Source organism: Solanum dulcamara, chromosome 5 (assembly GCF_947179165.1).
Source record: "Solanum dulcamara chromosome 5, daSolDulc1.2, whole genome shotgun sequence".
Taxonomy (NCBI): Eukaryota; Viridiplantae; Streptophyta; class Magnoliopsida; order Solanales; family Solanaceae; genus Solanum; species Solanum dulcamara.
The window spans coordinates 24,282,612-24,310,083 of NC_077241.1; the positions used below are offsets into that span (position 1 = coordinate 24,282,612).

At 36.6% G+C, this 27,472-nt stretch overlaps 1 protein-coding gene across 2 annotated transcripts; it reads right to left on the reverse strand.

Annotated features, from left to right (window-relative positions):
• Positions 1 to 2,843: 2,843 nt before the first annotated feature.
• On the reverse strand, positions 2,844 to 25,175 carry LOC129889100 (uncharacterized transporter C405.03c). 2 transcript variants are annotated; one of them, XM_055964242.1, is made up of 8 exons: positions 24,769 to 25,175; positions 22,755 to 23,147; positions 22,380 to 22,597; positions 6,202 to 6,269; positions 6,012 to 6,113; positions 3,697 to 3,814; positions 3,473 to 3,608; positions 2,844 to 3,170 (listed from the first exon to the last, which is right to left on the reverse strand). In XM_055964242.1, exons 1-8 carry the CDS (start codon positions 24,847 to 24,849, stop codon positions 3,108 to 3,110), a joined length of 1,179 nt encoding a protein of 392 aa, XP_055820217.1. In that variant the 5' UTR covers positions 24,850 to 25,175; the 3' UTR covers positions 2,844 to 3,107. The 2 variants fall into 2 exon arrangements, with proteins under 2 accessions (XP_055820217.1, XP_055820216.1); XM_055964241.1 differs by having other exon boundaries at positions 6,202 to 6,272; positions 24,769 to 25,174.
• Between the last annotated feature and the right edge of the window lie 2,297 nt (positions 25,176 to 27,472).

Consider the following 27,472-nt stretch of genomic DNA (forward strand, 5'->3'; position numbering starts at 1 on the left):
CCCGGACCCCGCGCATAGCGGGAGCTTTAGTGCACCGGGCTGCCCTTTTAAGGTATTATATTTGTGTTTCACCCCTGCCCTTTTTGTTCAGTCCTTATTCTTCAGTTTTAACTTTCAGTTTGTCTTACATGCTCGGTGCTTTATTTTGTACTGACGCCTCTTGTCTGAGGGTGCTACATTCATGCCTGCGGGTCTTAAGAGACGATCAAAAAGACTATCGAATAGCACAACTGCCTATCCAGTTGATAGTTTGAATCTCTTTTTCCCGGGGTTGCTAGAGTCCCGGAGGTTTGCTTGTTTTATTGTTTATAGATTTTGGGTAGGTCGAGGTCCTGTTCCGTCAAAGTATTATTCATAGAAGCTTGCAGACTATTGTGTTGGATTGTATAACCATAGGTCATGTTAGCCTTGTTTGTTGGTTGGCTGAAGTTTAATAGCTTTTTGATGTATTGTTTAGATATGTACATATTTTCAGCTTCTGTATAGAGATTATGGTGTCTTTGACGGCCCACATAGAATTTATGCTTTTCTAGATACCAAGATGGCCTCGACGGACCTAACAGCCTTGTGTGATAACTGATTATTGCTTTATATAAATTGTGGGAGTAGTTGTTTTCTTTGTTGAGCTGTTGGGGCCTTGCCAGGCGAGGACCAAGATATACTTGTTAGGTTTATTGAGTATGCGTGGTTGTCGTGCACCATTAGTAAGTGGTTCAGTAGGGTCGACACAAGCCTATATTTTGGCATTAGGTGTCAATTGTGCCCCTCGAGTTTGGGAGGAGGATGAGGAGGGGCTAAAGAAAACAAGTTCAATAGGACCTGACAAAAGAAAATAAGTATGGTGACTCTCACATCGAAATAGAAAAAGTAAGCGTAAACTTGTTATATACAAAATAATTGCACAAGTAAAATGATATGGTCATGTGGCAACGCCAGTGAGCACAAATCAAACTATTATTTCGCATTTTACTAAAGAATACCATATCGCTACTAATGGCATGCCTATCTTTGGAGAGGAACTCTTCATTTAGTGTCCCAAACTATTCTAGTTTCAATCTTTTAAAGTGATTTTCTGATAACAAGAAATTGATCATCTGTTGTTGCAACTGAAAATAACTAATTTATCAAATCGAAGTTTCTTTTCCGGAGAAGTGATATGCAACAATCTCAGAAAGGAAGTTAGCTAATTTGTAGGGACTTCCTTTCGTGACTGATCTGAGGGTTAAGCTTTGATCATTTTTTTTTAACTCAATGAGTGATTTATTAGAAAAAAAGGATCAGTACAATAGCAGAAAGGAGAGAAACTATTCTAAGAAGTTTAACAAATGCAGAAAATTAAAGTGATGATCTACGGCCAAACTAGAAAGTGGAATTATCTGCTACGACCTCCAGTCTTACCTCGATACCATTTCGGACACCAACAAGCTCTCACCAGGTGCTATGGTTCAAAGTCAAAAGAATAATAATTCAGGCTTGAAAGATGTAGTAGAAATTCTCCATGGTCCTTCAGTTGTAGTTGTCGTTATGTTGAAGATGAAAATGATTGTCGTCGAATCAGCTTCGAAGTTCTTATTTTTCTCATGACTTGTTGGGATGTATAGATATTTGCTGCTTGCTCTCCTGGTAGTTGTTAATCTCCGGGTATGTGGTGATCTTTAGCTCGCCTAATCCTCATATATGGTATTTGTAACTTTTCTGTGTTTAGCAACTTCCTTGCTGTCACAGTAAGTGAACAAAAATTTTCAAACTGATGGTTACCTGCAAAATCAAGAGCATAGTTTGTTAAGAAATCAGCCAGTCCATTTTCTTCTCTCAAGACATGTTCCACCCTCACTTCCTTATCCCTCCTCAGTCTGGAGATATCATTTGTGATCATTGATATGCTCCATGGAGTCTCCCACTGTCCAGTCAATATCATTTTCATTGTCATTGAGTCTGTTTCCAAAACCACTGGGAGGAGTCTGTGTGTAACACTGTGCTAAAGTCCCTCATGTAATGCCCTTGCTTCTGTTATCAAATTTGATCATTTCATTTTAAATTCACCCTATTTTTCATTAGAGATTTTGAAAATATAGATGAATTCACAATTTGAAATTTATTGCCTCTCTCAAATCAAGTGAATATCTCAACAAATATATAGAGTTTGAACTAAATTTATTACATACCGCAGAATCCATGCTAGCTCCATCCTATTCGATAACACTTTGACTGTAATCAAGTTTTTAGTAGTGATAATATTCTAAAGTAGTCCGAACATTACTTGGAAAATAGCTTAATGCACATCCTAAATATTTTAGGATTAGAATTTTTTGCAGCCTATTTAAACATGAGTTTTTTGGTGCATCTGTATCATCTTTTATTGAGAGAAGAGTTGGTAAATGGCCATGATTTTCCTTCCCCTTGAGGGTTTCCAACATAAAATTGTGTAAACTTTCTTTTTGTTATTATTATTTTCATTAGTCATTGTCTCATAACAAGGCTGTACAAAAAGTATTACCATAATATATAAGGAAACATTTCAGTTCATAACTTGTGGAATTGGTGTTAATTTCAAAATTTCAGCCTTCATGGCCTTCCCACAACTTTGTTTTTACGTGCAAGAGTTGAAGTACTAATTCGTGAAAGAAGTGGAAATACCTTACCTCGTCGTGTGACTGAAGATTTATTCTAATTACTCACATTTTACTTTCCAATTTTCTTGTCTATGAATGAGAAAAGGAAACCAATTACTAATTACGTATAATTCTCCATTATAAGTAGGATGAGACCACTTAGAAAAACATGCAGTTTTCCAACACCTGTGATGATGAAGATGTTAAAATACGCATACAATGAGTGGGTACTCCATTAGTTAGACTTGGATGATGATGAACAGTACAGAATTGAACAGATGTAATATAATTTTATCACTCAATATTTACACTAGATGGATAAAAAAAAGTGACAACTTTGAGAAAGAATAATCAAAACGGAAAAGGCATTTAGGGATCAAAAGTGGGACAACAACGAATACAATTTAAATATCATTTGCAGTCACAGAACACTAGTATAGTGGCCATCTTTCTTTCTTCATTCCATATGGCATAAGTATATATGTCCACCAAATGTCATAGTCCCATAAGTTTTGCAATCCGGTCTGCTATATTAGCTATTACAAATCCTGCAAATACCTGCAATCAACCAAGCCCAAAATCATGTTTCTCTGTGGATCAATTGATTAGTAATGCCTCCTTAAATATAGAAAGAAAATGAATCTAGTCATCGAGCATTACAAGCAAAAAGAGTTGGGAGGAAGTATTTATAAAAGAGAGATTCCAACTAAAATATGGACAAGTTACGTTGTTTTTATTTTTTCCTGCCCCAGCTATAACAGGTAATTGCATCTTTGCTTCTCAATAAAACACAAATCACAGGATAGAACTAGAAACTTTAGTGCTGCAAACAAGTTTCTTTTCTGCATTAATATTGTTACCTGTGCTGAGCCAAGAATATATATAGCAGAATAATGACGTCCATGAATCACCATGTCAGCCACCATTGCAAGGGGAATTGTGAGAGACATGCCGAGAGTTGCAACTAATGGAGTCGTCCAAACAACACACAGTGCCCTAAAAAGGAGGGAAGCAAGTTATGGGTACAGTTGATAAAGCAGAGGTGAAGAGCATGTATGGGTGGTGGATAACTCATCTTTCATACCAAAAGTAATCTGAGAGAACACTTCCGACAAGTCCATTGGCTAAAACAACTTCATCCAGTTTAGCAGAATGAGGTATTGTGAACTTGGGTTCAATCCCTAGCGCAGTCAATGGCCACACTGTAAAAAAGAAAATCACATAATAAATTAGTTTTGTAAAGACATGAGATCTCAATAATATAAAGAACAACATCATTTGTTGATAATGATGTTTTTCATATTGTGAATAACTTAAAATTAATCTGCTTTTCCATTAGCTTTCTCTAATAAGATATTAAGAAGATGCCTAATTGCACGATTGTATTCTTTAGGAATGTAGTGGGAAAACTAATTATCAGGTCATTGATCTTACACGTCATCAGACTCCAAACCATCTACTATTATGTACATACAACTTCAAAACAGGGAGGACACAAATAAAAAAAGTAACTTTAAAGACATTAAGATCAACCCCCCCTGCCAGTGATAACTATACTGCCAACTTAAACCACCAAGTAAATCCATAGATCTGGAGCAGAATTCAATCGAACACATAATCATCAACTTTAAGTAAGTAGGAGACAAATAAAAAGAGCAACTTTAAAGACATTGAGATCACGCCCCTCCCCCTCCCGCGTCAGTGATAACTGTATCGTCAACTTAAACCACCAAGTAAATCCATAGATCTAGAGTAGAATGTCGATAAAACGCATAATGATCAGCTTCTCTGAGTCATTCCAAACTCCAGGGTAAATGTTTAACTTAGCAAACCAGGCTCGTGGAGATGGTTTCAAACCATAGAATGACCAACGCAATAGAAAAAACAAGACCACTGGACTCTCCTGGAGCAACAAGCCTGGTCGTTGCTCCATATAAATATTGCTAACAAAAGGACCTTGGCCTAACCCCAAAAGCTGCTAGCTTCATGCAGTGAGGATTGTCCAAAACCATCTAAGGACCCATTCTGATACACAACCAATGTGGGACTCCTCCCCTCACGCTTAGGACTGGACATCTGAAATGTGGATAATATAACATGGAGGCCCAACATCGCATAAACCAAGAATTGGAATGGTTCTTGCTCTGATACCACATGAGAAAATAAGACATGGAAAAAATTAGTGATAACTTAGCTTGATTATTCCCTCAAGCTGCTGAGTTTAAATAGAGAATGTACAAGTGGTGAAATAGGAAAGGATCAATCCAATGAATTCTAACTAATCCTAGTTGACGTACAATATCATTTAGATTTTCTTAACAAGCTACATCTGAGATTTTTGATACACTAAATATAATTTGTTAAAGAACTAATTTCCAAGTGAATGACATCAACAGACAAGAGACTAAAAGAGTGACATGCACTGCTATGAAGCCCAACCCTCTTTTGTGGCCATGAGTCTTGTCTGATGCTGGCAATTGGAAAGTGAGACCAAAGTTATACTATTACTATCCTAGTACCCTAGTAAACCATCATTTATGTGTAAACATCAATAATGCACCATATCATGTCATCTTTTATAGCTCCGGATTAGCATTAGATTTAGAAAAAAGTTACCAACCTCAAATGTGTAAATAGGAGGAATGGTGAGTCCCCCAGTCACTAATAGCTAGTAAAAGGTGACCAGCTAAGTTGGAGGCAAACTGACCAACATCACATATTTATTAAAACTTTTTTGTACTATAGTGAGGAGTCCATTCTTAATCATTGTCCCATAAAGAAAAATATTGTTAGCAATACATGCAAGTTACAAAAAGAAAGAATATCCAGCATTTTGATGGCCAATAGCATCATACATTAAGGCAAGTCAACTACAACTAGTCACCATTTAAATGGCAAAACCAATATGTCAAAAGGAAGTGTGGCTACAAACTTATCAATAGCTTTGGAGATAAATTGATTAAACAACTAGGTAAGTAATCAGAAGATCAACGCTGACATCACAAATTGCATTTGTCTAGATTTACCTACCCAAAGTCCTATATGACACATACTATAAGCCAGAAGATTGCAGGTTGAGTATGAGACCCTGTCTTATATTCTAACCTATCTAAGCATGGCTTGTCTGATAACAGAACGGCTTAAATTATATCGGTCCTTATCAGATTTTCATGAGATTACAGACGGACTATATTGGAGTCTCATCATATTGCACCTTTCCTAGTTTACAACCTTAACATGTTTTTTTTCTCAACCTCAAAGCTGAACTGGAAAACTTGGAGAAAGAACTTTTTTCAGAAGACGGTAACAAAGCATTCCAAAAGTGCAAATGGAAGAGACTGCTTGTTATATATACAAATCAGAACTACTGAACATTAGGGCAAAAGGACCAAATCTTACCAAGCCACCACATGGTCACAAGGGTGCACAACCCTATATACCCGAACAATTTTTGCATATCTACTCCTTTTCCTTCGTCACCAGCGAACTTTTTAAGAAGCACTGCAGATCATTAGGAGAAAACATTATTCATCTCATCATATTGCACAGCTAATACTTGGTATCAAGAACAATCCAGAAGAAGCCTAACCAGTGAACAACCCATACGACATTGCTGATAGAAGGCCGAAGAGATCCCCGAGGAGAGAACGTTCACCACTTCTTTAAAATAAACAAAAATTTTAACTATCAGACAACACCCTGAAACACAGTTGAAAGGAACACCAATGAAAGAATTTAGGATCCAAAGAAAATCGAAAATTTTGTATAAAATAAAAAAGATGCAGTTTTATGTCGTGATTGGATGTTAAGGGATAGAAAGGTTGATGTCTCAAATTTCTTTACAATAAGGATAAATGTATAAATTTATGCTTGCCATTACTTAGAAGTGGCGTAAATAAGAATGTCGAGATGGATGTGTGGAAATATTAGGCGAAATAGGATAAGAAACGAAGATATTCGGGACAAGGTGGGAGTGGACTCCGTTGTGTACAAGATGAGGGAAGCGAGGCTTAGATGGTTTGGGCATGTGAAGAGGGGATGTCGAGATGTCAGAAGATGTGAGAGGGTGGCTATAGTGGACCTGAGAAGAGGTAGAAGTAGGGCGAAAAAGTATTGGGGAGATGATTAGAAAGGAAATGACACATTTATTTCTTATTGAGACATGACCCTCGATAGGAAAATATGGAGGATAAGGATTAAGGTAGAAGTACGTAGTCGCTCATTGTCTAGTTTTCTTTATTAGTGGTACTATTATTTTTTTTACTCTCCTACTTTCTTAGACTTTGATTTTATTAGTACGCGTTGTTTCCTTTTTTTAGATTATCGTAGTATTTGTTGTTGCTACTTATATTCTCTATTGTATTTTATTTTCCTACTTGTTTGATATGTTTTAATTTGAGTGGAGGATCTACCGAAAACAATTTATATACAATGATAAGGTAGGGGTAAGGTTGCGTACACACCATCCTCACTAGACCCCATTTGTGGAATTTCACCGGGTATGTGGTTGTTGCTTGCCATTACTTAGAAACTCTAAGTACCCTATTAGGGTGGCATGAGGAACAAAACGACTCATTCTTGTATCTAGCAGTCAACTAACTATGAGAAGTCCAGTAATAAGCCTAATCTTGCACTACTTGAAGCGTTCATAAACTCATTTTTGGTTTCTATTCTAAGAGATCCTTGTGGCAGTGAAGATTGTTTTCAATGATAAAGGAAAAAATGAAAAACATTGCCAATTTTCCAACACTCTTGATAGGTAAAAAAAAACCTATGGAAATCCCTAATTTTCTTCCAATCTGTATCAGGAAATGTTTTTTTTTTTTTGGATTAAGTAAGGTATTTCATTAAAAAGCATCAAGCAGATGCAAAATTACAGAATAGGCAATAGGGCTCACAGAGACCATAAGCAAAAGTTGTTAGCTCCTCTACAATCTTCAAACTAGTAATAGAGAGCTAACTAAGCCTAGAAATTGTTCAGTGCTAAATACAGGGGTTAAATTGACCCAACTGAACAACGAGTGGTTTGGAGTTGAGATCCCATCAAAACATCTACGGTTCTTTTCAGTCCATAAACACCAAAAAATAACACCAGGGATCATCACCCAGACTTTCTTGATGGACTTATCAACTCTCCATGTATTCCAGCTTGCGTACGCTACATTATGTGGAATTACCCATTGTAAGCCAAAAATGCAGCAGAACATATTCCATAGGACATTGGCCACTGTATCAGCAAATGTTGTGTATGGAGTAAAACTCGGTTTTGACAGGTGGACCCATAATGAATTCAACACGGGGAAAATATCAGATTGTTCAGAGAATGACTATGGGATAAGCATTTCCCCGTGAATAGCGACGATACCTCTAATATCAATATTGCTGGAAGCAACAGACTGAGGACATAGCAATCGGGAAAAGAAGGATTGCGCAGCCAAGTACTTTTCTGCACCTTTTACTAGTTCTCCTCCCCGGATTTAGCTCACCATCACACTCGGGTAGCTTGCAACAATCTCCAAGTCTGACAGAAATCCGCCTCGAGCCCAGAGATAAATCTTAGGCACATGACATTACTCAAGTACTGTTCAGAAATAACATTTTCTCTCCGGTATAAAGTAGCTTTTTTGTGTAAGTATCCATAAGTTTATGCCCTATAAATAAACCCTTGCATGGAGAAGAAAACATCTCATTTTTTCACTTGTAATACATATTTCTGCAATCAAGTGCCAAGGATTATCAGATCTCATTCTGTCCTGCTCTAATTCTTGCATTTTAACATCCAGATTTCTTATTCTTTATTTAGTTTTATATTTAGTTCATTTATTTGTGTTTCTTTAGCTTAGCCGAAAAAGATAAGAGGTTTGATCGAACTTAATTCACTTGCCTTTAACCCCTATTTCACAAATTTAACTTTGTTTGCATCCACGCGATTTTTTCGGCAAATAATTTGGCACCATCTGTGGGGATAGACAATTGTGATATTATTTTGATCTATTGATTCGGCTCTTTACTAGATCATCAAGTTTTACCTACTAAAAAGTGTTACCATATCTCAAACTCCTTCTAACAATCTAGCCACCGACGACCGACTAAACAACCCACTTAATGCAGGTTTGCCTAACCCTTTAGTTCCGTTAAATGTGCAGGTTGCGGAATGCTCTGAGGAGCATGAACAAGAAAGAGAAGGTGATCAAACTCCTTCGCAAGAAAGAGGCCGAGGGCATACATGCAAGAACATCCATCTGAGCATCCCCACTTTCGCTACTTTCATTTTCTAGACGTGCGGGTTTTTGATCGGCCAACACTCCACCCCATATAACTGAGACAGTTTAACAACCACTCTATAAAACTTCCGTTTAAGTTTTAGTGGCACCTTCTTATCGCATAAGACACCGGATGCAAGCCACCAATTCATCCACCCGCTCCAATGCGATGAGTAATCGTCAATTTCACCATTTCCTTGGATTACTGACTCGGAATACTTGAAGCTTCCCCTTTTGGGTTCGCTTTTGTACTCTTCATCACTTCAACATCTTCCTCATAAGTATCATCGATGAACTTGAACACCAAGTATTTTGTCTAAGTCTTGTCAACCTGAAGCCTTTAAACTCCAGAGTCTTTCTCCAAATCTCAAGTTTGTGGTTAACTCCTCCGCAAGTCTTATCAATCAATACTATGCCATCTACAAAAAACATACACCAATGAACCTCCCTTAGATATGTCATGTCAATCCATCCTATCACCAATGTAAATAAAAATAAACTAAGAGTTGATCCATGATGTAATCTCATCAACATTGGGAAGTGTTCCGAGTCTCTTTGTATAGCCCTTACTAAGGTCTTTACTAGGGTCCTGGCTCCATGGTATTTGTCCTTCATTGCTCTAATGAATGCAGTGCACCTTTTGCTTACAAACATTTCCAAAGAACCCTTCTCAACATTTTGTCATAAGCTTTTTCTAGGTCAATAAACAACATATGTAGGTCCCTCATCCTCTTTGTATAATGCTCCACCGATCTCCTTACGAGATACATGATTTTTGTAGTTGATCATCCCAACATGAATCCAAATTGATTCTCTGTAATAGACACACCCCTCCTACCCTAAACTCCACCACTCTCTTCCAAACCTTCATAGTGTTGGCTTAGTAGTTTGATACTCCTATAATTGTTGCAATTCTAGATATCTCCCATTTTCTTGTACTACGGGTTCAAGCATTTTCGCCAGAAGACATTAAACAACCCAATTAGTCACTCCCTACCTTCCTTATATGCAATCTTCCAAAATTTCATCGGTATCTCATCTGTGGCTCAGTCACCCTCTCCCGCCTCATCCTACAAATAGCATATTTGACCTCCTCATACTCACTACCCCTACAATACAATCTTGACAACTCTCAAAGTGCTCTAACTCAGTCAGCACAATACTCATGTCCCCCTTTTCATTCAAAAGTTTATGAAAGCAAGTCTTCCATCTCCGTCTAATATGTGTCACCTTGACCAATACCTTGTCTTCTCATCTTTGATGCACTTCACTTGCTCCAAGTATCGAACCCTCTTTTCTAGTTGGTTGCTGGTAGCTTATTTCCTTGTCGATGCCTTAAGGGCTTTTTTTGAAACAAAAAAAATAAAAAAGGGCTTCGCAATTAGATGCTTAGTATTTTGTGTGATATTGGTAGCATAACAATTAGTTTGGTGTAGATATTATGTGATTGCAACGCCTATTAAGTACAAGGCTCGCCTATGGACCTTTGGCGTATCTTGCTGCCTATAAAGCAAAAAAAAATAAAGTTATAGTTTTACCTTTGGATAATAGCGTCGTGGCTGCCTATTGAGTTATGGTGGTGAGCTTCTAGGCCTTTCACCTATTTGTTAGTGACCTTATACTTCGAAACGACATACAGATTATTGTGCAAGTCGCTTAAAATCCACCTTACTTGTTAATAAATTAGAAGATTGTTTGATGCCTACAGTGGTTATCTCGTAAGTTGTTAGTATTTGGGATAACTTTGAGCCATATATATAGAAAGAGATATCCCTTTAGTTGTTACCTAGAAAGGCCAATGACAACTGTACCTTCCCTATGGGGTTATACTTTTCTTATAATAGCTATAGAATGTCTAGAAAGACCATATTGAAGCCTGTAGAGCTATATTGAAGTCTACTAACTTATAGACTTCCTTTACACCTAAGTTGACATTAATGACCCTCAGTAGAGCCTTGTGTGCTCGAGGTGCAGTTAGAAGAGCCTAGAAGGTTCAGATACAGCTATAGGAGCCCAAAAGGCTCAGGATACAAATACCGAAGCCAAGTGTGCTCAAGATACAGTAAAACTTACGAAAAATATGGCTAGTTGTCATAGCCAAGTTACTCATAGCCTTATTTGATTGTGTTAGTTGTAGTGTTTAATACAGACACTAGTATCTGGACATATGCCTTGCACATGTAATCTCTGTCAATTAGTTCAAACTTTCTAAACCACATAAATTGAAAAGAATGTAAATTCAATTAGCAAAATATGAAATGAATACAAAAATATATGTATAGATCAAACTTTATAATAATTAAACAGTGTTGGCTTTGTTTGACTGTCCCTACATCAATATCATTTCCTATTGATTGTATTTCATTTTAAAATATTATTAGGGGGAGTACTACATTGTTTTCCACCATATGAAAAAGGTGAAAACAATAGATACCTACTTCAAGATTATATACGTACAAAGATAAAATTATAACAAATTTACATATTATTGAAGAAATTCAAATAGAATCATAATTTATAAGGAGAAAAGCGAGACAATTTTTTATTCAAACTCAAATTATGTAATAATGCTTTAAAGTTTAGGATTGACAAATCTATTGTATATTTCCTAAAACTTTCATCTAAAGGAGACGTCATTGGTTGGAAGCATGAAAGATCCGTGATTGGAATCCATAACCTCAATAAGGCTAACAAAAACCAAAACAAAATCAAGATTAATATAATACAACCACTCCAAGATACTTCATAATCATCAGAAATTTGCATATCTGAAATAATCAATACTCTCACTTCAAGAAATGGAAAAAGTTCATAAAAACATATCAATGCTTTACAATTTCAACTCCATAACCTAAGAAAATAAAAAAAAAGTATAGTACTTACATCTCTTTGAAAATTTCAGCCTCTTACCACTAATGCACAACTGATGTGTGTGCAAGCCAATTTCTTTAAATTTACAACTTAATCAAATTTTTGGGATAAATTATAATGTTTCCAAGAAATTCTTATTTAGAGTTTCTGATATAATAATGAACTTATATAGGAATATATTGGACAGATGAAAGGGTGTCATAAATTACACATATATGATATTTGATAGTTATGGATATAATTAATAGAGGGTTTTACCAACAAAATTAGGGGGATGGGAGAAGACGGAAAGATCACGTAATGCAGGAATAATTATAGGTAGATGAAGAGACCTGGTTTTGTCTTCGAGTTCAACAGATCATTTATTAGTAGTACTCATTGAATTGGGTTGACCATTTACAATTTAGCAAAAATATCAAAAGATATGAGATATATGTTAGATTTTGTATGCATATTCAGTAGAGCAGTGGAAAAGACGCTCAATGACATTAACATTATTTATTTAAAAGATTTTAAATTGGCTATTCAATATTTGAAGGGTATTTCGTAATCCGACTTTCAACTATGGAGCTTCCCACTTTTAGTATAGTATGATTCATAGTTGGGATCTATATTCTATTATTAGCGACTGATGCAAGTTCGGAAAGTACTCATTGTATGGATGGATTTCTACTTGACATCAAGAGCTTAAAGTGTTTCAACAGACTATGGAAACCAAAGAATAAATATAAGAAGATATTAACATTATATTTTAGGATCCTTTTGATCATAGTATGATGTACATGTAATTAAGGGTATTTATGCCATGTCTTATTATAGTTAACCCTAATAGTATAAATAGAATAGGATGAACATTATTTTAGGGGGACAATATTTTGAGGTTAAAACTCTTGATTAGTTTGTGGATTGTATCCCTTATCTCTACATTGGATCTCTCTTGAATATCTTGAGGAAAGATTATTCATGTACGAGTTCAATTCTTTTCTCCCTTGAATTTAATCATGTGATTGTTTGTTCAAATTAGAGGATTACAAATCTTTGTTTGTTGGTCTCTAATTTACTTCAATTATGGGATTATTCTTTCTTTCTTTCAATCTTCCTTCCATTTCTTAATTATCTCTTGATTATCTTTATCTTGTATCCTGTTTTTACATCAATTGGTATCAAAGCTTAGGATAGATTTGTTACTACAAATCTAGTCTTGGTTTGCCAAAAAAAAAAAGGGAAAAATCTGCCAAATTTTCAACAAAAAAAAAATGTTCGAGTCATGTTTTTGTTTGAGTTTCCAACACTAGAATTGTGTTTCTCTACTGACTAAGGGTCTAAATCTGAAATTTGGATTGATTTGGAGTTGTTTGAAAATTTCACCATTGTTGAGTTTGAAACTTTGAAGAAACTTGAAAGTGGGTTTTGTTGATTTGGTGTTTGTTAGGAGAAATTGATGGCCAAAACGTGTTGATATAGTTGTGGAGAAGCAATATCTCAAATTTGAGTTCATTTGATTGAGTATTGAAGGAGATTGGTTCAAAAAATAAATGAGTCTCTTCTTGGAGAAGAAGATGAAGATCTGAAGATTTCAAATTTGCAGAAATAGCCACTATTGGCGAAAATGGCCACAATTTTCAGATATAGCCAACAGAAAAATCTTGATGACATTTTGAATTTCATTTCAAATCTAGCCTTTCCTTGCTTGTTTTTTTCTTATTCTTCCTTTGTATTTCTTAGCTAGATTACAATTAGTATTATTTCATACTAGTGTTATCTAGTTTTGTGTCCATATTTCATTTCATGCCAATTTATTTCGTACTTTCCTCTTTTATTTTCATTGTGTGTTTCTTTCATTCCTAGTCCTTTAGTGTGTTTTGTGCTTCTTTGTTCGTGACATAAACTCCATTTCGAACCGATACTTGAAGGCTTGCTTTGAGCTTATTTCAGATTGTAGAACCGCGAAGAGATTAAGGAATACCCTAAAGTGGAGAGATCATTTGAGTGTGGTCCTAAAACCGTATGACCTTTGAGTGTATACACGAGTGGAAAGAAAATTGAGTGCAATCTTTTGAGTGATACACGTGAGGAAGTGACTTGTGAGGTCCATTATTTTACTAACCACTTTTCTTATCTTAATTATGTCTTACACAGGTTCAAAAAGTTACAAGGTTTGCATGACTCTACTTCTTGTAGAAATCATTGTGAAGTATTCTATGATAATTATAGTAGTGTTTCTCTAAAAAGAAGAGTGCATGAGCCTAATGAAAGTTTGGCTAAATTTGAAGTCATTGTTGAGGGATATGAGAGTGGTTGCACTTTTGATTGCACCTTAGGTGTAGATAAATTGTGTTATACCAACTTCATTGATCCATCTTTGGTTGAGTGGTTGGAAATACCTTGTCATACAAAAAGTTCACCATATAAATTTGGTGGAAGGTTGGTTGACAAAGAGGTGAAGATCATTGTTTATCGTGGGAGCTATCAAGGGGGAATTTGGTGTGATGTTTATCCTTTGTCCACTTGTTTGGTGTGTTTAGGGAATCCTTGGTTCAAACGTAATAAATTTTGGTTTGAAAGGAATTTGAAAAAGTTTGTTGTTGTAGATTGGATGGAACGAAAGCATGTCTTAACTCCTATGGTCATTAAGAGATCTTCAACAACAAATGAGGAAGTCAAGAAAGTGGAAGTGGAGACTACTAACTTGAAAATTGATGTACAAAGTCAAGTTGAAGTGAAGAGTCATCACAATGACTCAAAGGGAATCCTTGGAGCCTATTGCACTCCTAATGAAATAAATGAGAGTGAAAAGAAAGAGAGGAGTAAGAGAGTGAATAGTGGCAACTCAAAAGATGAAAAAGAAAAGGATATTGTGGATGAAGTGGAGGAGTGGCTACAAGCACAAAAGAAAAGAGAGTTGAAAAATGAAAGTGGGTTGTCACGAGAAGAAAAGAAGAAAAGTGAGACAAATGAGAGGAAACAAGATGAAATAAGAGAAAAACAAGAGAGTGTGAGTGAGAGGTTTTCTTATTCTAACTCTCACCTTTTGAATTCTTGTTCTTCTAGTGTTTTCACTGCTTTTGTAGGTATTGTTGAAGAAGAGCACAAAAAGAACGGCTTAACACGGAAAGGAATTCAAGAATTGAAAGAAGCAAGTAAAGTTGGAACTACTTCTTCAAGTGAGCAAGTGAGCTTAATTTTTAAAAATCAAGGTAAAGAAGGTTCTTTAAGTGCTCATCAAGGTAAAAAGACTAATCATAACTCTCTTGTAACTTCAAATGAGCTTGATAGTGACTTGAGTGTGACTATTAGAGCATATTTTGGTGAGGTTGATGATTCTTTACTTTGTGTTAGTATGCAAATGAATGATGGTCATTCACTAGTTGAATATGATTGTGGAGCTAAAATTATTATTGATTGAGAGCTTAAAAATTTTCAAGCTAGTGCTATGTCAAGTATGGAAAAACATGGTGTTTCATTGAATTCTTGTGATAAAGATGAATCTATTTCTTCTTTAACTACTAGAAACACTAAAAATGTGATTGATGATGAATGTCTATTTGAAAGTGAATTTGATTGTAACAATTATTTATCTTGTAAGGACATGGATATGCTTTGTGGTAGTACTCTTGCCATGGAGCATGGGGAGTGTGATGACATCCTTTTTGAGCCTAAGAAATGTCAAAATTTTAAAATATTTGACAATCCTTTGTTTGGTGAAAATATTCAAGAAGGTTTCCTTGTTGATTTGTGTGCACTTGATGAAAGTGGTGATTCAAAATTTAAAGAGTGCATGATTTGTGAATAATTTTTGTGGCTTACTTGAGGGTGCTAATTGTTTGGATGTTAGCATGCTAACTCCCAAAATATTTGTTGAAAGCACATCTTGTGTTTAAAAGTCCTCTAAAGTTGAAGAATGTCCTTTGAAGAATGAGGAAAGCACTAGAGAAAATAGTAGTAAATTGATAAATACTAATTTGTGTGTCAATTTATTCACTTACTCTAATCTTACTTTTGAGGATATACTTTGGGTAGAATTTTTGAATGCTTCTAGAAATAAAAATAAACATGATCCATTTGAAGCATTGTCAAATATCAATGGGTGTAAATGTGATGATTCTTCTTTTGATGAATTTACTAACCTTCTTGATTTATTTGTGAAACAACATCAAAAGAGGATCTACAAAGAGGTAGGATACTTGGGAGCATCTTCTTGGATTACAAAAAGGTTTGAGGTGTCATTGTCTTCTAAAGACAAGAATGATTTATTTGAATGGCTAGTACTTATATTTGTACTTTCTAAAGCCACGAAGGTAAATTGTGAATTGAGGTACTACTTGGTCCAAATTGTTGAAGAAACTAGTTTTGACTTGAAAGTTCTAATATTTAGAATTGTTGGTTTCTTTAACAGCCTCTCGGAAACAGCCTCTCTATCTCCATGAGGTAGTGGTAAGGTCTGCGTACATCCTACCCTCCCCAGACCCCACTTGTGGGATTCCACTAGGTTGTTGTTGTAGGTTTCTTTAAGCTTTTTAATGATTGTGGTATACTTTTGAGTCAAGTACTTGATATTTTGCTTGAAAAGTTTATTTTTATGGAATTTCATGATTCTTGGCTCTATTATAAAAATGTGCATTTTTGGAAGTGGTATGTAATTTGTTTGGGAGCTAATTTTTTGGTTTTGATACTAATTCTCTTCTATGTTTTGCAAGGTTCGAATTCGAGGTCGAATTCTTTTCAAGAAGGGGAGAATGATACAAGTTCGGGAAGTACTCATTGTATGGATGGATTTCTACTTGACATCAAGAGCTTAGAGTGTTTCAACAGACTATGGAAACCAAAGAATAAATATAAGAAGATATTAACATTATATTTTTGGATCCTTTTGATCATAGTATGATGTACATGTAATTAAGGGAATTTATGTCATTTCTTATTTTAGTTAACCCTAATAGTATAAATAGAATAGGATGAACATTATTTTAGGGGGACAATATTTTGAGGTTAAAACTCTTGGTTAGTTTGTGTGTTGTATCCCTTATCTCTACATTGGATCTCTCTTGAATATCATGAGGTAAGATTATTCATGTATGAGTTCAATTCTTTTCTCCCTTGAATTTAATCATGTGATTGTTTGTTCAAATTAGAGGATTGCAAATCTATATTTGTTGGTCTCTAATTTACTTCAATTGTGGGATTATTCTTCCTTTCTTTCAATCTTCCTTCCATTTCTTAATTATCTCTTGATTATCTTTATCTTGTATCTTGTTTTTACATCAGCGACCCCATATTTAGGTCAGGTGTAATGATTATTCGTATAAGTTACATGTAGTCATATTGCTCGCCTTCATGATATTTGATTGTTGTTGTTGCCCTTGGGGCTATTGGAGTTAGCTGCTGGGATATGATTGCACCTTCAGGGTTATATACAGATTTTCTAAGGGGCTATTGAGATAAGTGGAAACCTATGGGTTATTTCAATTGCCTTCAAGGCTATTATGTTTACCTACGGGGTTATATTGAGGCTTGTTCAGTTACGGGCCACTCGATTGCCTAAGAGGGCTATATGTGATGCCTACGGGTCTATATTGATGCCTAACAGGGCTATAGAATACCTAAGGGCTAGTTACAGTATGTCTAAGGGGCTATATGCAGAGTGCCTGAGGGGCTATATGCAGAATGCCTAAGGGGCTATACGCAGAGTGTCTAAGGGACTATTGAGATGTAATGACTATATACGGGGTTAGGGGACTACCAATAGCGGTATATAGATTGAATTGTACCTACCGAGCTTGTGGGGGCTCAAGTAGGTTGTATTGTTTGTTGTTTGTACCTGCCAAGCTTATGGGCACCCAGGTAGGTGGTAGCTTGACTAGTGTTCGTTTGCTAGATTAGGAGCAATTCAGTATGCTCATCTTATTCTTGACTTCCTTACATAATTTAATTTTAGTGTATTCTGATACCTGCTTTGTCATTCTATTGCCTTTCATACTCGATACATTATTTTGTATCGACGCTCTATTACTTTGGGGAACTGAACTGCATTCTTGCCTGTAGATCCTGACATATAGGTACACAGGTCTCCTCAGTAGTGTAACCGAGTTCCAATAGACTGGTCAACTCAACTTCTTCCAGAGTTGCCAAATTTAAAGGTTTGGTAGTATTTTATTTATCCAACCAATGGGTAGGTCGAGGCACTGTCTCGGCCAGGTATATTACTAGTCTTGAGTGTATTTACACATTCAAACACCATATTATACCCATACGTTAACTTAGTTTTGAATATAATCTTATGAATATCCTTGTGCTTATTGATGATATGTAGTGATGAGCTAATTGACGTGATAAGGTTGATTTCAGGCCAAAAACAGCAAGGACCCATAAGATGGATTGGAATGCAAAGCGAAATAATTTAGGCTAAAATGAAAGAAAAATAGCTCCAAAAATGACCATGAGATAAGCCTCACGCTGCACCTGGCTGGAAACTAAACTTCAAAGACTCAACAAAAGGAGGCCAAACTCGAGATGGGCCCCACACCATGAGGCTGGGATCGTCGTGATGCCCTTTATGCCACAACCACCTTGTCTACCGGACAAGATGTGACTCAGTCAATGCAGAGTCCAATCGAAATTAGGATTTCGGCCCTATTATTATATATATGTCTATTGACGACTTTATTAAGCAGGACAAATATTAGAAAATAGCTATTACGATTTAGAGTTAGAAATTAGAATTGACTGGTTGAGTTTCTAAGATTTACTTTACAGTTTTAGACGATTATTGTGGAACAAACAAGATTCGCTTGCAAGTGTTGCTTTAATGAAAGGTTTCTCTTATTCTCTTTTACATTCATAGTAGTTTCAGTGTTGTGAAAAAGCGTTGAAGCGCTCGTTTTAAGCGTGAAGCCAAGCAAGGCGAGGCACTAGCGCTTCAACATCGTGAAGCGAAGCGATTTCGGAAAAGCGAGCGCTTCATGGGAGAAGCGAGAAAAAAGCGAGCTTTTTTGGAAAAAAGCGGCACTAGGGTTTTTTTAAAAAAAAAAACTGTATAACTTACATTAATTGTTCCAAGCTGCTCTTTCAGTGTGACTTCTTCTTCAATTCGACAGTCCAACTTCGACATTTCAACGTCAACCAGGTTAGTTTTTCTTCTTCTCTTCTTCTCTTCTTCTCTTCTTCTCTTCTTCTCTTTCTATTTCTATTTTTATTTTCATTCAGCAGTGCTGCGGTCTGCTCTCAACTGCTGCGATCTTCTTCTCTTCTTCTTTTTCTATTTCTGCGCAACTGTTGTCTGCGAGAATTATTTTTTTCAACTTTTATTCAGCAGTTTGGCCTTTTTTTTTAAGATAAAGCATATGCTCTGTTTTTTTTCCAAAGTGGCTGCTTTATTATTTTTTTAAAATTTTGCTGCAGCTGCTCTTTTAATTTTGTTGCAACTGCTTTGTTATTGTTTTGACAATTTGACTTGTGTGACTGAATTATTATTCTATTTTTTCTTTGTAGTAAGTTGTATTTTCTTAATGGCACAAAAAAGGAACCCTTGTTGATGGCACTTCAAGAGTTTGAAGATCTTGTTGAAGAATAGGATTTTGCTCTCTTTGTGATTTGGTTATGCATTTGCTTTATATGTTGTTACTTATGAGGATTATTGACTATCTAGTTACTTTTTAATCTAAGTCTTTTGAGTTCTTGATTATTTATCTATGCATATTTTATATTTTATATTTTTATACTAAATAGCGTTTTTTCTGAAAAAAGCATGCGCTTTGCTTCACGCTTCTCGCTTCTGTGAAGCGAGCCCCCGTCGCTTTTTTCCGCTTCTCGCTTCTCAAAACACTGAGTAGTTTAAATTATTATAATTGTTATTCTACACTAGTTATGAGTAGCTAAATTCATAACTAAGGTTATGGAACTTAGGTTAGGGATGATGATAATGAATGTTTTACAATAAAATATTCGTTCATAAAAGGGGTGATCATTGTGTATTAAGTTCCTTTCATACTTGACATTTTCTTTAAAGATGATTGACAACCATTAATAAACAAACTCGCATGTATTCTAGCATGCTTGACCATAGACATACAGATTAGGAAAAAGGTTCATTAACAGGAATTTGGTGCTACCAACCACCATCTAATAAATGGAGATCGAGAGAAGATACTTAACTTGAGACTTTTGACGGATGAACAAATGAATTCGACACTAAGTGTTTGTGAAGGATTTAGGGTGATATTCTCTTAATTGCGCTGAGAGACTTTAGGAGACTTATAGATTCATCAGTTTTGCATGATGAATACACCAGAATAAGTATGCAAACCGCTGAAATAATTATTTACTGATGTTATGAACTTGTAATTACTCTATAAATTGATGATGTTATGAATGATGATCTTGTGGCTATGTTATGCTTGATGTGTTTCCGTGAGAGGTAATTAGAGAGGTTAGCATATTGAAATATGCAGATCTAGCGAGTGTATAACAACTATCCGAATAATGAGTGGCTCGAATCCGATGTGAGCTTATGGATAAGTTGTTTTTGTGGAATCGAGTACCACGCTGATAAGGTACATGGACACCAAGGGTCCCCTATATGGGCAAGATAAAGACCCTTTTAGCATGTGTGTACATATGAGTGTGAGACTTATGATTCTAAGAGGTGTGTTAATGATTCCTGGCAGGTGCAGTGATTATGCAACTGCAAGGCCAGGATGGATATGATTTTCATATTGACTTGTCGCATTTTGACATGCGCCTTGATCCTGCAATTCCTCATAAAAACGTTCAAAAGTTGTTGTCTTAGCCACTGTAACAGCTAACTTTGCTTTCTTATTCACCTTTTTATACCTCTCCTACTCTCCCTATTGGTCCTCTTTTCCTCCTCTTATATACTCTCCACCCACTCCTTATAGACAGCCTTCATGGGTTCCACCTTTCCTTGGACCACTCTATTTCACCACCAATCCCTTCGGTAACCACCATCATTATCCTTCGAGACCCCAACACCTCTCTAGTTACTTCCCTAATACAATTAGATCTCCTATCCACATGTTGTTAGCACCCCCACTACTCCCTCAAGCCCCCATTGCTATCAGTTTCTCCCCATCTCTTGAGGTCTGGCTATAATCAAGCCACCCCATTTGATCCTCGGTATGTCAAACAAAGTCATCTTCTTCCTCTTCCTCTTAATTAATAAGTCCATTGCCAAGAGCTTATGAGTTGAGAAAGCTCATTAACTTGAATTACTGTTTTTACCTTATGTGTTGATAAACTCCTTTATTGGTCCTTGTGTTTTCCATTTTCCAATGTTATATACTTAGCCTTGAATTTCCAGAGGGAACCCTAATAATCCATATCCTAGCAAATCATAAAAAGGAAAATGAAGAAATTGAAATCCTTAAAGTTGATAGGTTCTTAAGCGTTTCAACTTTCAATATGGAAAGAGAGAGAATACTAAGAGTTTGTTTAAGAAAAGAATTCAAAAGAAAGCTTAGAAAGGGAAGGCTGAAAAGGAAACTAACAAAGCTTGGAAATAAAAAAGAAAGGCGATCTACAAAGAGAGAAAAATGAAGGTGTACCATCATAAACTAAAAATACATTGAAACAGAAGTTATCCCCTCTCCCCCAGGCCCTCTCCAGGCTTCCCTTGCCCATCCTAGCTGCTGTTGCAGTTGGATTGCTATTTTCCATATGCCCCACATCTCTCCATTTCCTGACTTCCCTGCACAACAACCTTCACATCCCTAGCAATACTTCCACCTCTTCCTCTCAAACCACTCCTGTGTCTCTCGATAGCACCAACCTGTCTCATTCAACAATTGCAGATTCACCTTTCCCTTTCCCAGTCAAACAGGATGTAAAAATCCTATTACCCTCCTCCCTGTAGCTCTGTGCGGGCTTGCAGGCATAACAACACTACTTGTGGACAATCTCTTGCCCAAATGGTACATCTCCGTCTACAACTCCTCTACCGCACGATTCCTCCATACTTTAAGCCACAGACAACCTGCCTTTCACAGTATACCCTTCTATGACACCACCCACCGCATCCCATGGGTTCCGGTGTACCAATTCCTACCTTTGACTTATTTTGCAGAAACACATACGCAATTAACACAAAATCGGAGACCAAATGTGCTGCAGCATGATCCCAATATACTAACATAGGAATTGGCACTTTGAAAGCCCAAAGTACAAGAAACCTTGATATTAGTACAGTTAGTGGAGTTAGCAAAACAGCTAAAGAACAATAAAGATCTGACATGCATGGTTCATGGGAATGCTATGATAGGAACATGAGCTCTTTTCTAATCTCACATCAGTCGCCTATGACCAATTTATAGCAAATCTAGTTCTTTCTGTTCTACTTCGTAATTGAACCATTGATTCTAACTTTGCCACCTAAAACTGGAAGTGTCTGTGTCATCTTAGCCAGAATCACAGAGAAAATAAATGCAGCAATACAAGTTAAATACGTAAATTAGTTAGAATAGAAAATGTGCGTCAAAAGAAATTCAATTATCATTTTTTACACCAAATATAAATTCAACCAGAAACTAAGAGATCAATATTGAACTCAATAAAACCTAGGTGCAATAGAAATTCATTTAAAGCAGTTCCAGACAAGTCAATACAGTCAGAAATGTCTTACGAGGAAGAATTCAACTGAGATTCATCAGTCGCCCATGTTTTTCCTAGAGTGGTCATGATAACGCCAGACATGCTAACAAAGACTGCAACTACTTTGGCCATATTTAAGGAATCTTCACCAAGTATTACACCAACAAAAAGAGTGAATAATCCCGATGTAGAAGATAGTACTGTTGTGCTTGCAACACTTGTATGCTCAAGTGCTGCATTTGACAGGTACTGCAGAAAAAACAACAGACACAAATAAGCTCAGACAATTGAGTTTTCTAGCAAAGCAGCTTCTCTTTTTCTTCTCTTTTTCCTTCCGGATCAACTGGGAGGGTTCCCCTTGGGGAACGCAACAAACTACAAGCATAACTAAAGTTGACTTTTATACCTCGGTAATAAACCAGAGAGGTGCAAGAAAGAATCCATAACGAGCAATTTGCCGGCTCGTTATCTCTTTTCCATTCTTTAGATCATCAGAATTACCATTGCATTTAGCAACAAGAGGTTTTCCTTCTTCCTCGGCCGAAATATTTTCTTCGCTGTCTTTTCTATCCATTGATTTCTGGATTTCTACCTCAAAGACTTTCTGTACTGTATGCTTTAAAGGAGAACTATGTCTCATATATGATTCATTGCCAGTATTTTTATCAGTTCTACTATGGCGTCTCTTCAGCAAATCGCATACCCAATCCTTGAGAAATGCTACAGGGAGATAAATTACCAGCAAAGAAGCCCCAAGGTATGTGATTGCAAATGGCTGCTTATATTCTGAGAAAATGCCCTGCCATGGTACATACACAATGAAAAAATTCAACTCATAGTATAGCAGGTTGCATCATATTCACCCATGCAAATTTAAATTAAAAAATTCAACACATTTAGGATTATGCAGAAAAATTTATTGTCATAGTACTACAGAGAGTTACAACCCCCAAAGGACCTAATAAGAAGTTTCTAGCTATCTTACCCGGACCCTCTAAAAATGTTGTCGCATCCATGTCGGATCGTTGAAAAATGTTTAGATTTTGGAGGATCCGACACACACCTGGTGGTATGATTGGAAAGTCCGAGCACCATAGATTTCTAGAGATTAAAAAGCCTTAAGAAGCACTGAACTTATTATCTCTATTGTTGATGCATCTTCTACAATAATTACTTGCATCCACATAAAAACACGTGCATTTGTTTACAGCATACAAATTAGTCCATGACCCTTCCTAATTTGAATTTGACCTTTGAGAAGCAAAAATGGGCAATAAAATGGGGACTAGGGAGTTCTTTTCTTGTGCAATGCAACTAATGAGTGCTTATACAACATAAAAACACTTGGGCTTCTGGCAATAGGCTATAGAGACAATTTGCCTGAGAACTTGAGCTTATGAAAACATAGCTTTTTGAAGGCAGTAAATATAAAGTAAACACTGTAGAAGGGGGGGGGGGTTAAATAGGATTAAGTCAATGCTTCCAAGTTCGTTTCATGTTTGAAACATTCTTAGATATCTGTTAAAGCATCATCATGGTCACAGATATAAGAAAGAGATGATTCCCTGCTAATTGTCAGAAATGTTTTCATGAGCTATCAAGGACAAGAAACATACAACGCGTTAAGATTTGAATAAGGAGAAGCATCTCATATGAACCACTTGACAACTACTTGAACACCATATCCTCTTTCATCATAATGCAAAGTGCTAAATATTGAGCAAAATACCTTAGGTACATGCCTAAGCAAGTAGTGTGAAATTTTGAATAAATTAGGAATGTAACCAACAGTTTTGTCCCCTTCCTCAGAAGAAATGATGGATGAAACTGGATCAGAAGAAGAAAAGGAGTATCCTAAATCATGTCAGAATGACCCAATATAAGCTGGTTACTTCAGGTTAACATAAAAAATAAACCTAAAGTTACTGTACACTTAATTGATGTTCTTATTTCTGTTATGTAAAGCAATGAATTGGTGTTGTATGCAAGCAAGGAAATGTGCTATCATATTTCTAGCTACAAGATGATCCGTACAAAATTGTAGGAGCACAGAATAAACTGTATGTCAGTAAGACAGTAACCATCCACATTATAACATGTTCATGCTTTGTCAAGTGACTGATAACTTCATCCCGTATTCTGCATTGTCTTCCTATCTGATTGGGAGATACAAATGTTAACATTGACATATCAAAATAACAATTATGCAGCAAACACAACCTAGTTGGAATCAACCATATGAATCCTTATCATCCATTTGGAGTGTTGATATAAAATTGACTATTTTTAACAATAAATAGCATTATGGGAAGATTAACAAAAAAAAATGCCAAAGTCTATCATTTAAGTAATTTTCTATTAAATTGGAATATATCTCACATAAAATATCAAGACAGATTCATAAAGAAAGAAAAATTGACCTGGGTAACTTCAGCAGAGGTGACCCAAATAACAACAACAGCTGAAATAAGGCAGAGACCTGCCTTATATTTCCAACCCATCACAAACCAGAACCCAGATGGGTATTCTCAAGAATTACAGAAAAATAACAAAAGATCTGAACTTTGTTAGTTTTCTGATCGAATTTTCAACTTGTCACCAGACGTAAAGAAGACTGCAAGTACTCAAATCTGACCCACCGGCTAAATAGTTTGGTTTGGATTGTTAGGTGTATGAATTTATTATTAATTTTTCAAGTAGACGAATGCTGCGTTGCTACGCTTTTAGGAAAAAGATGGGAAAAAGGCAATTACATCGGAAATAATGGAGGGGAAAATTGTTTAGAAGACAAATTTCTCGGGCAAATGCCAATTGTCATATACTCTTAGTGTCGTTTGGTACGATGGATAAAAGAAATTAATTTTGGCATAATTTTTAAGCGGTCTTTAATTTTTTATTTGGTTGCAAAGACTGAAATAACTTATCTCAGAATTAATAATTGGTATTGGGATAAGTTATTCCTCTCTAGACGTGAATACTAATCCCAAGATAACTTATCATGGGATAAAAATATAAAATAACAAAAATACCTCCTTAAACTCTCTTTTATACATTACTTTACATTCATGTATATTTACATAATTTTTAAATACATTTATAATAACATTCATAACTTTAATTAATTGTTGTTTTTATGATAATATATTTTTCTATTAAAGGATTTCGCAAGAGCTTTTGGGTTAGTGATAGCCAATTCGAATTTTTCAAAGAAGGAAGACCACTTGGTAACCTTCTGTAGTTCGGTGGCTAAGACTCAAATAGATTTTTTACTCCTTAGGAAGGATAATAAAGGTTTGTGCAAAGATTGTAAGGTCATCCCAATCGACAACCTTACGACCTGACATAAGCTCTTGGTGATGGATTTAGGGATCAAGATGACAAGAAAGAAGAGGATCGGGGATGACCGACCTAGGACCAGATGGGAGAATTTGACCACGGCTAGTGTCCTGGAGATGGGAGAGAAATTGAAGGATATGGAGGCCTGGGATAGTAGTGGTGATGCAAACAGTATGTGGGATAGGAAGGCTAGTTGTATTAGGGTTGTAGCAAGGGAAGTGTTGGGAGTCTCGACAGGTAGTCGTAGTCGGCATCGAAGGGACTGGTGGTGGAATGGAGAAGTGCAAGGGAAGGTGGAAGCAAAGAAGATGGCGTATGCGAAGTTGATAGAAAGCAAGGATGAGGTGGAGAAGTGGACGAATAAGGAACTTTATAAGATAGCGAGGAAGGAGGCGAAGTCGGCGGTTTCGACGGCAAAAACGACAACTTTTGAACGACTTTATGATGAACTAGAAGAGAAAGGCGGGGATAGGAAATTATTCAGACTAGCCAGGGCGCGGGAGAGAAGGGCACGCGATGTGGATCAAGTGAAGTGCATTAAGGACGAGCATGGAAATGTATTGGTAGAGGAGACCCTCATTAAACAGAGATAGCAGTCATACTTCCATAAACTCTTGAATGAAGAAGGAGACAGACAGATTGTGTTGGGAGACTTGGAACACACAGGGAGGCGTCAAGATTTTAGGTGTTGCAGGAGTACTACAGTCGAAGAGGTTAAGGGTGTTGTGCGTAGGATGCGCTGGGGAAGAGCAACCGGACCTGACGAGATTCCTGGAGAATATTGGAAGAGCGCGAGCTCGATCAGTTTGGAGTGGCTGACTAGGTTATTTAATGTCATCTTTACGACGGCAACAATGCCCGAATAATGGAGGTCGAGCATAATGATCCCTCTATACAAAAACAAGGGAGATATCCAAAACTGCAACAACTATAAAGGTATCAAGCTTCTAAGCCATACTATGAAAGTGTGGAAAAGAGTGGTGGAGATAAAGGTGAGGAGAGGCGTGTCTATTTCAGAGAACCAGTTCAGATTTATGTCGGAACATTCAACTACAGAAGCCATCCATTTTATGAGGAGATTGGTGGAGCAGTATAGGGAGAGGAGGAGGGACTTGCATATGGTATTTATCGACCTAGAAAAGACTTATGATAAAGTTCCACGAGAGATACTTTGGAGATGTTTGGAGGCTAAAAGTGTACCTGTGGCATACATAAGGGTGATCTAGGACATGTATGAGGGTGCCAAAACCAGGGTAAGGATAGTAGGAGGGGACTTAGAACACTTTCCAGTTGTGATGGGGTTACATCAAGGATCAACTCTTAGTCCTTTCTTATTTGCCTTAGTGATGGATGGATTGATGCGACAAATTCAAGGTGAGGTGCCATGGTGTGTGCTTTTCGCAGATGACATAGTACTAATCGATGAGACTCGTAGCGGAGTTAACACTAAGCTGGAGGATTGGAGACATACCTTGGAGTCTATAGGGTTTAAATTGAGTAGGACTAAGACAGAGTACTTAGAGTGCAAGTTCAGTGAGACACCTCAAGAGGTTGGCGCAGAAGTTAGGCTTGGTGACCAGGCCATCCAAAAGAAAAGTAGTGTCAAGTACCTTGGGTTTATCATGCAAGGCAGTGGAGAGATTGAAGATGATGTCACACATCGTATTGGGGCAGGGTGGATGAAATAGAGGCTCACTTCTGATGTGCTATGTGACAAGAAGGTGCTACCACAACTTAAGGACAAGTTCTACAAAGTGGTGGTTAGACCGGCTATGTTATATGGGGCGG

Excerpts from the sequence above, each read along its gene's own strand:
- LOC129889100 (XM_055964241.1), bottom strand. The coding sequence starts at position 24,849 with ATGGGTTGGAAATATAAGGCAGGTCTCTGCCTTATTTCAGCTGTTGTT. Across the intron at positions 6,114-6,201 it reads GTCGTATGGGTTGTTCACTG|TGCTTCTTAAAAAGTTCGCT; the intron begins GTTAGGCTTCTT and ends AATGATCTGCAG. Across the intron at positions 3,171-3,472 it reads ATATTCTTGGCTCAGCACAG|GTATTTGCAGGATTTGTAAT; the intron begins GTAACAATATTA and ends GGTTGATTGCAG.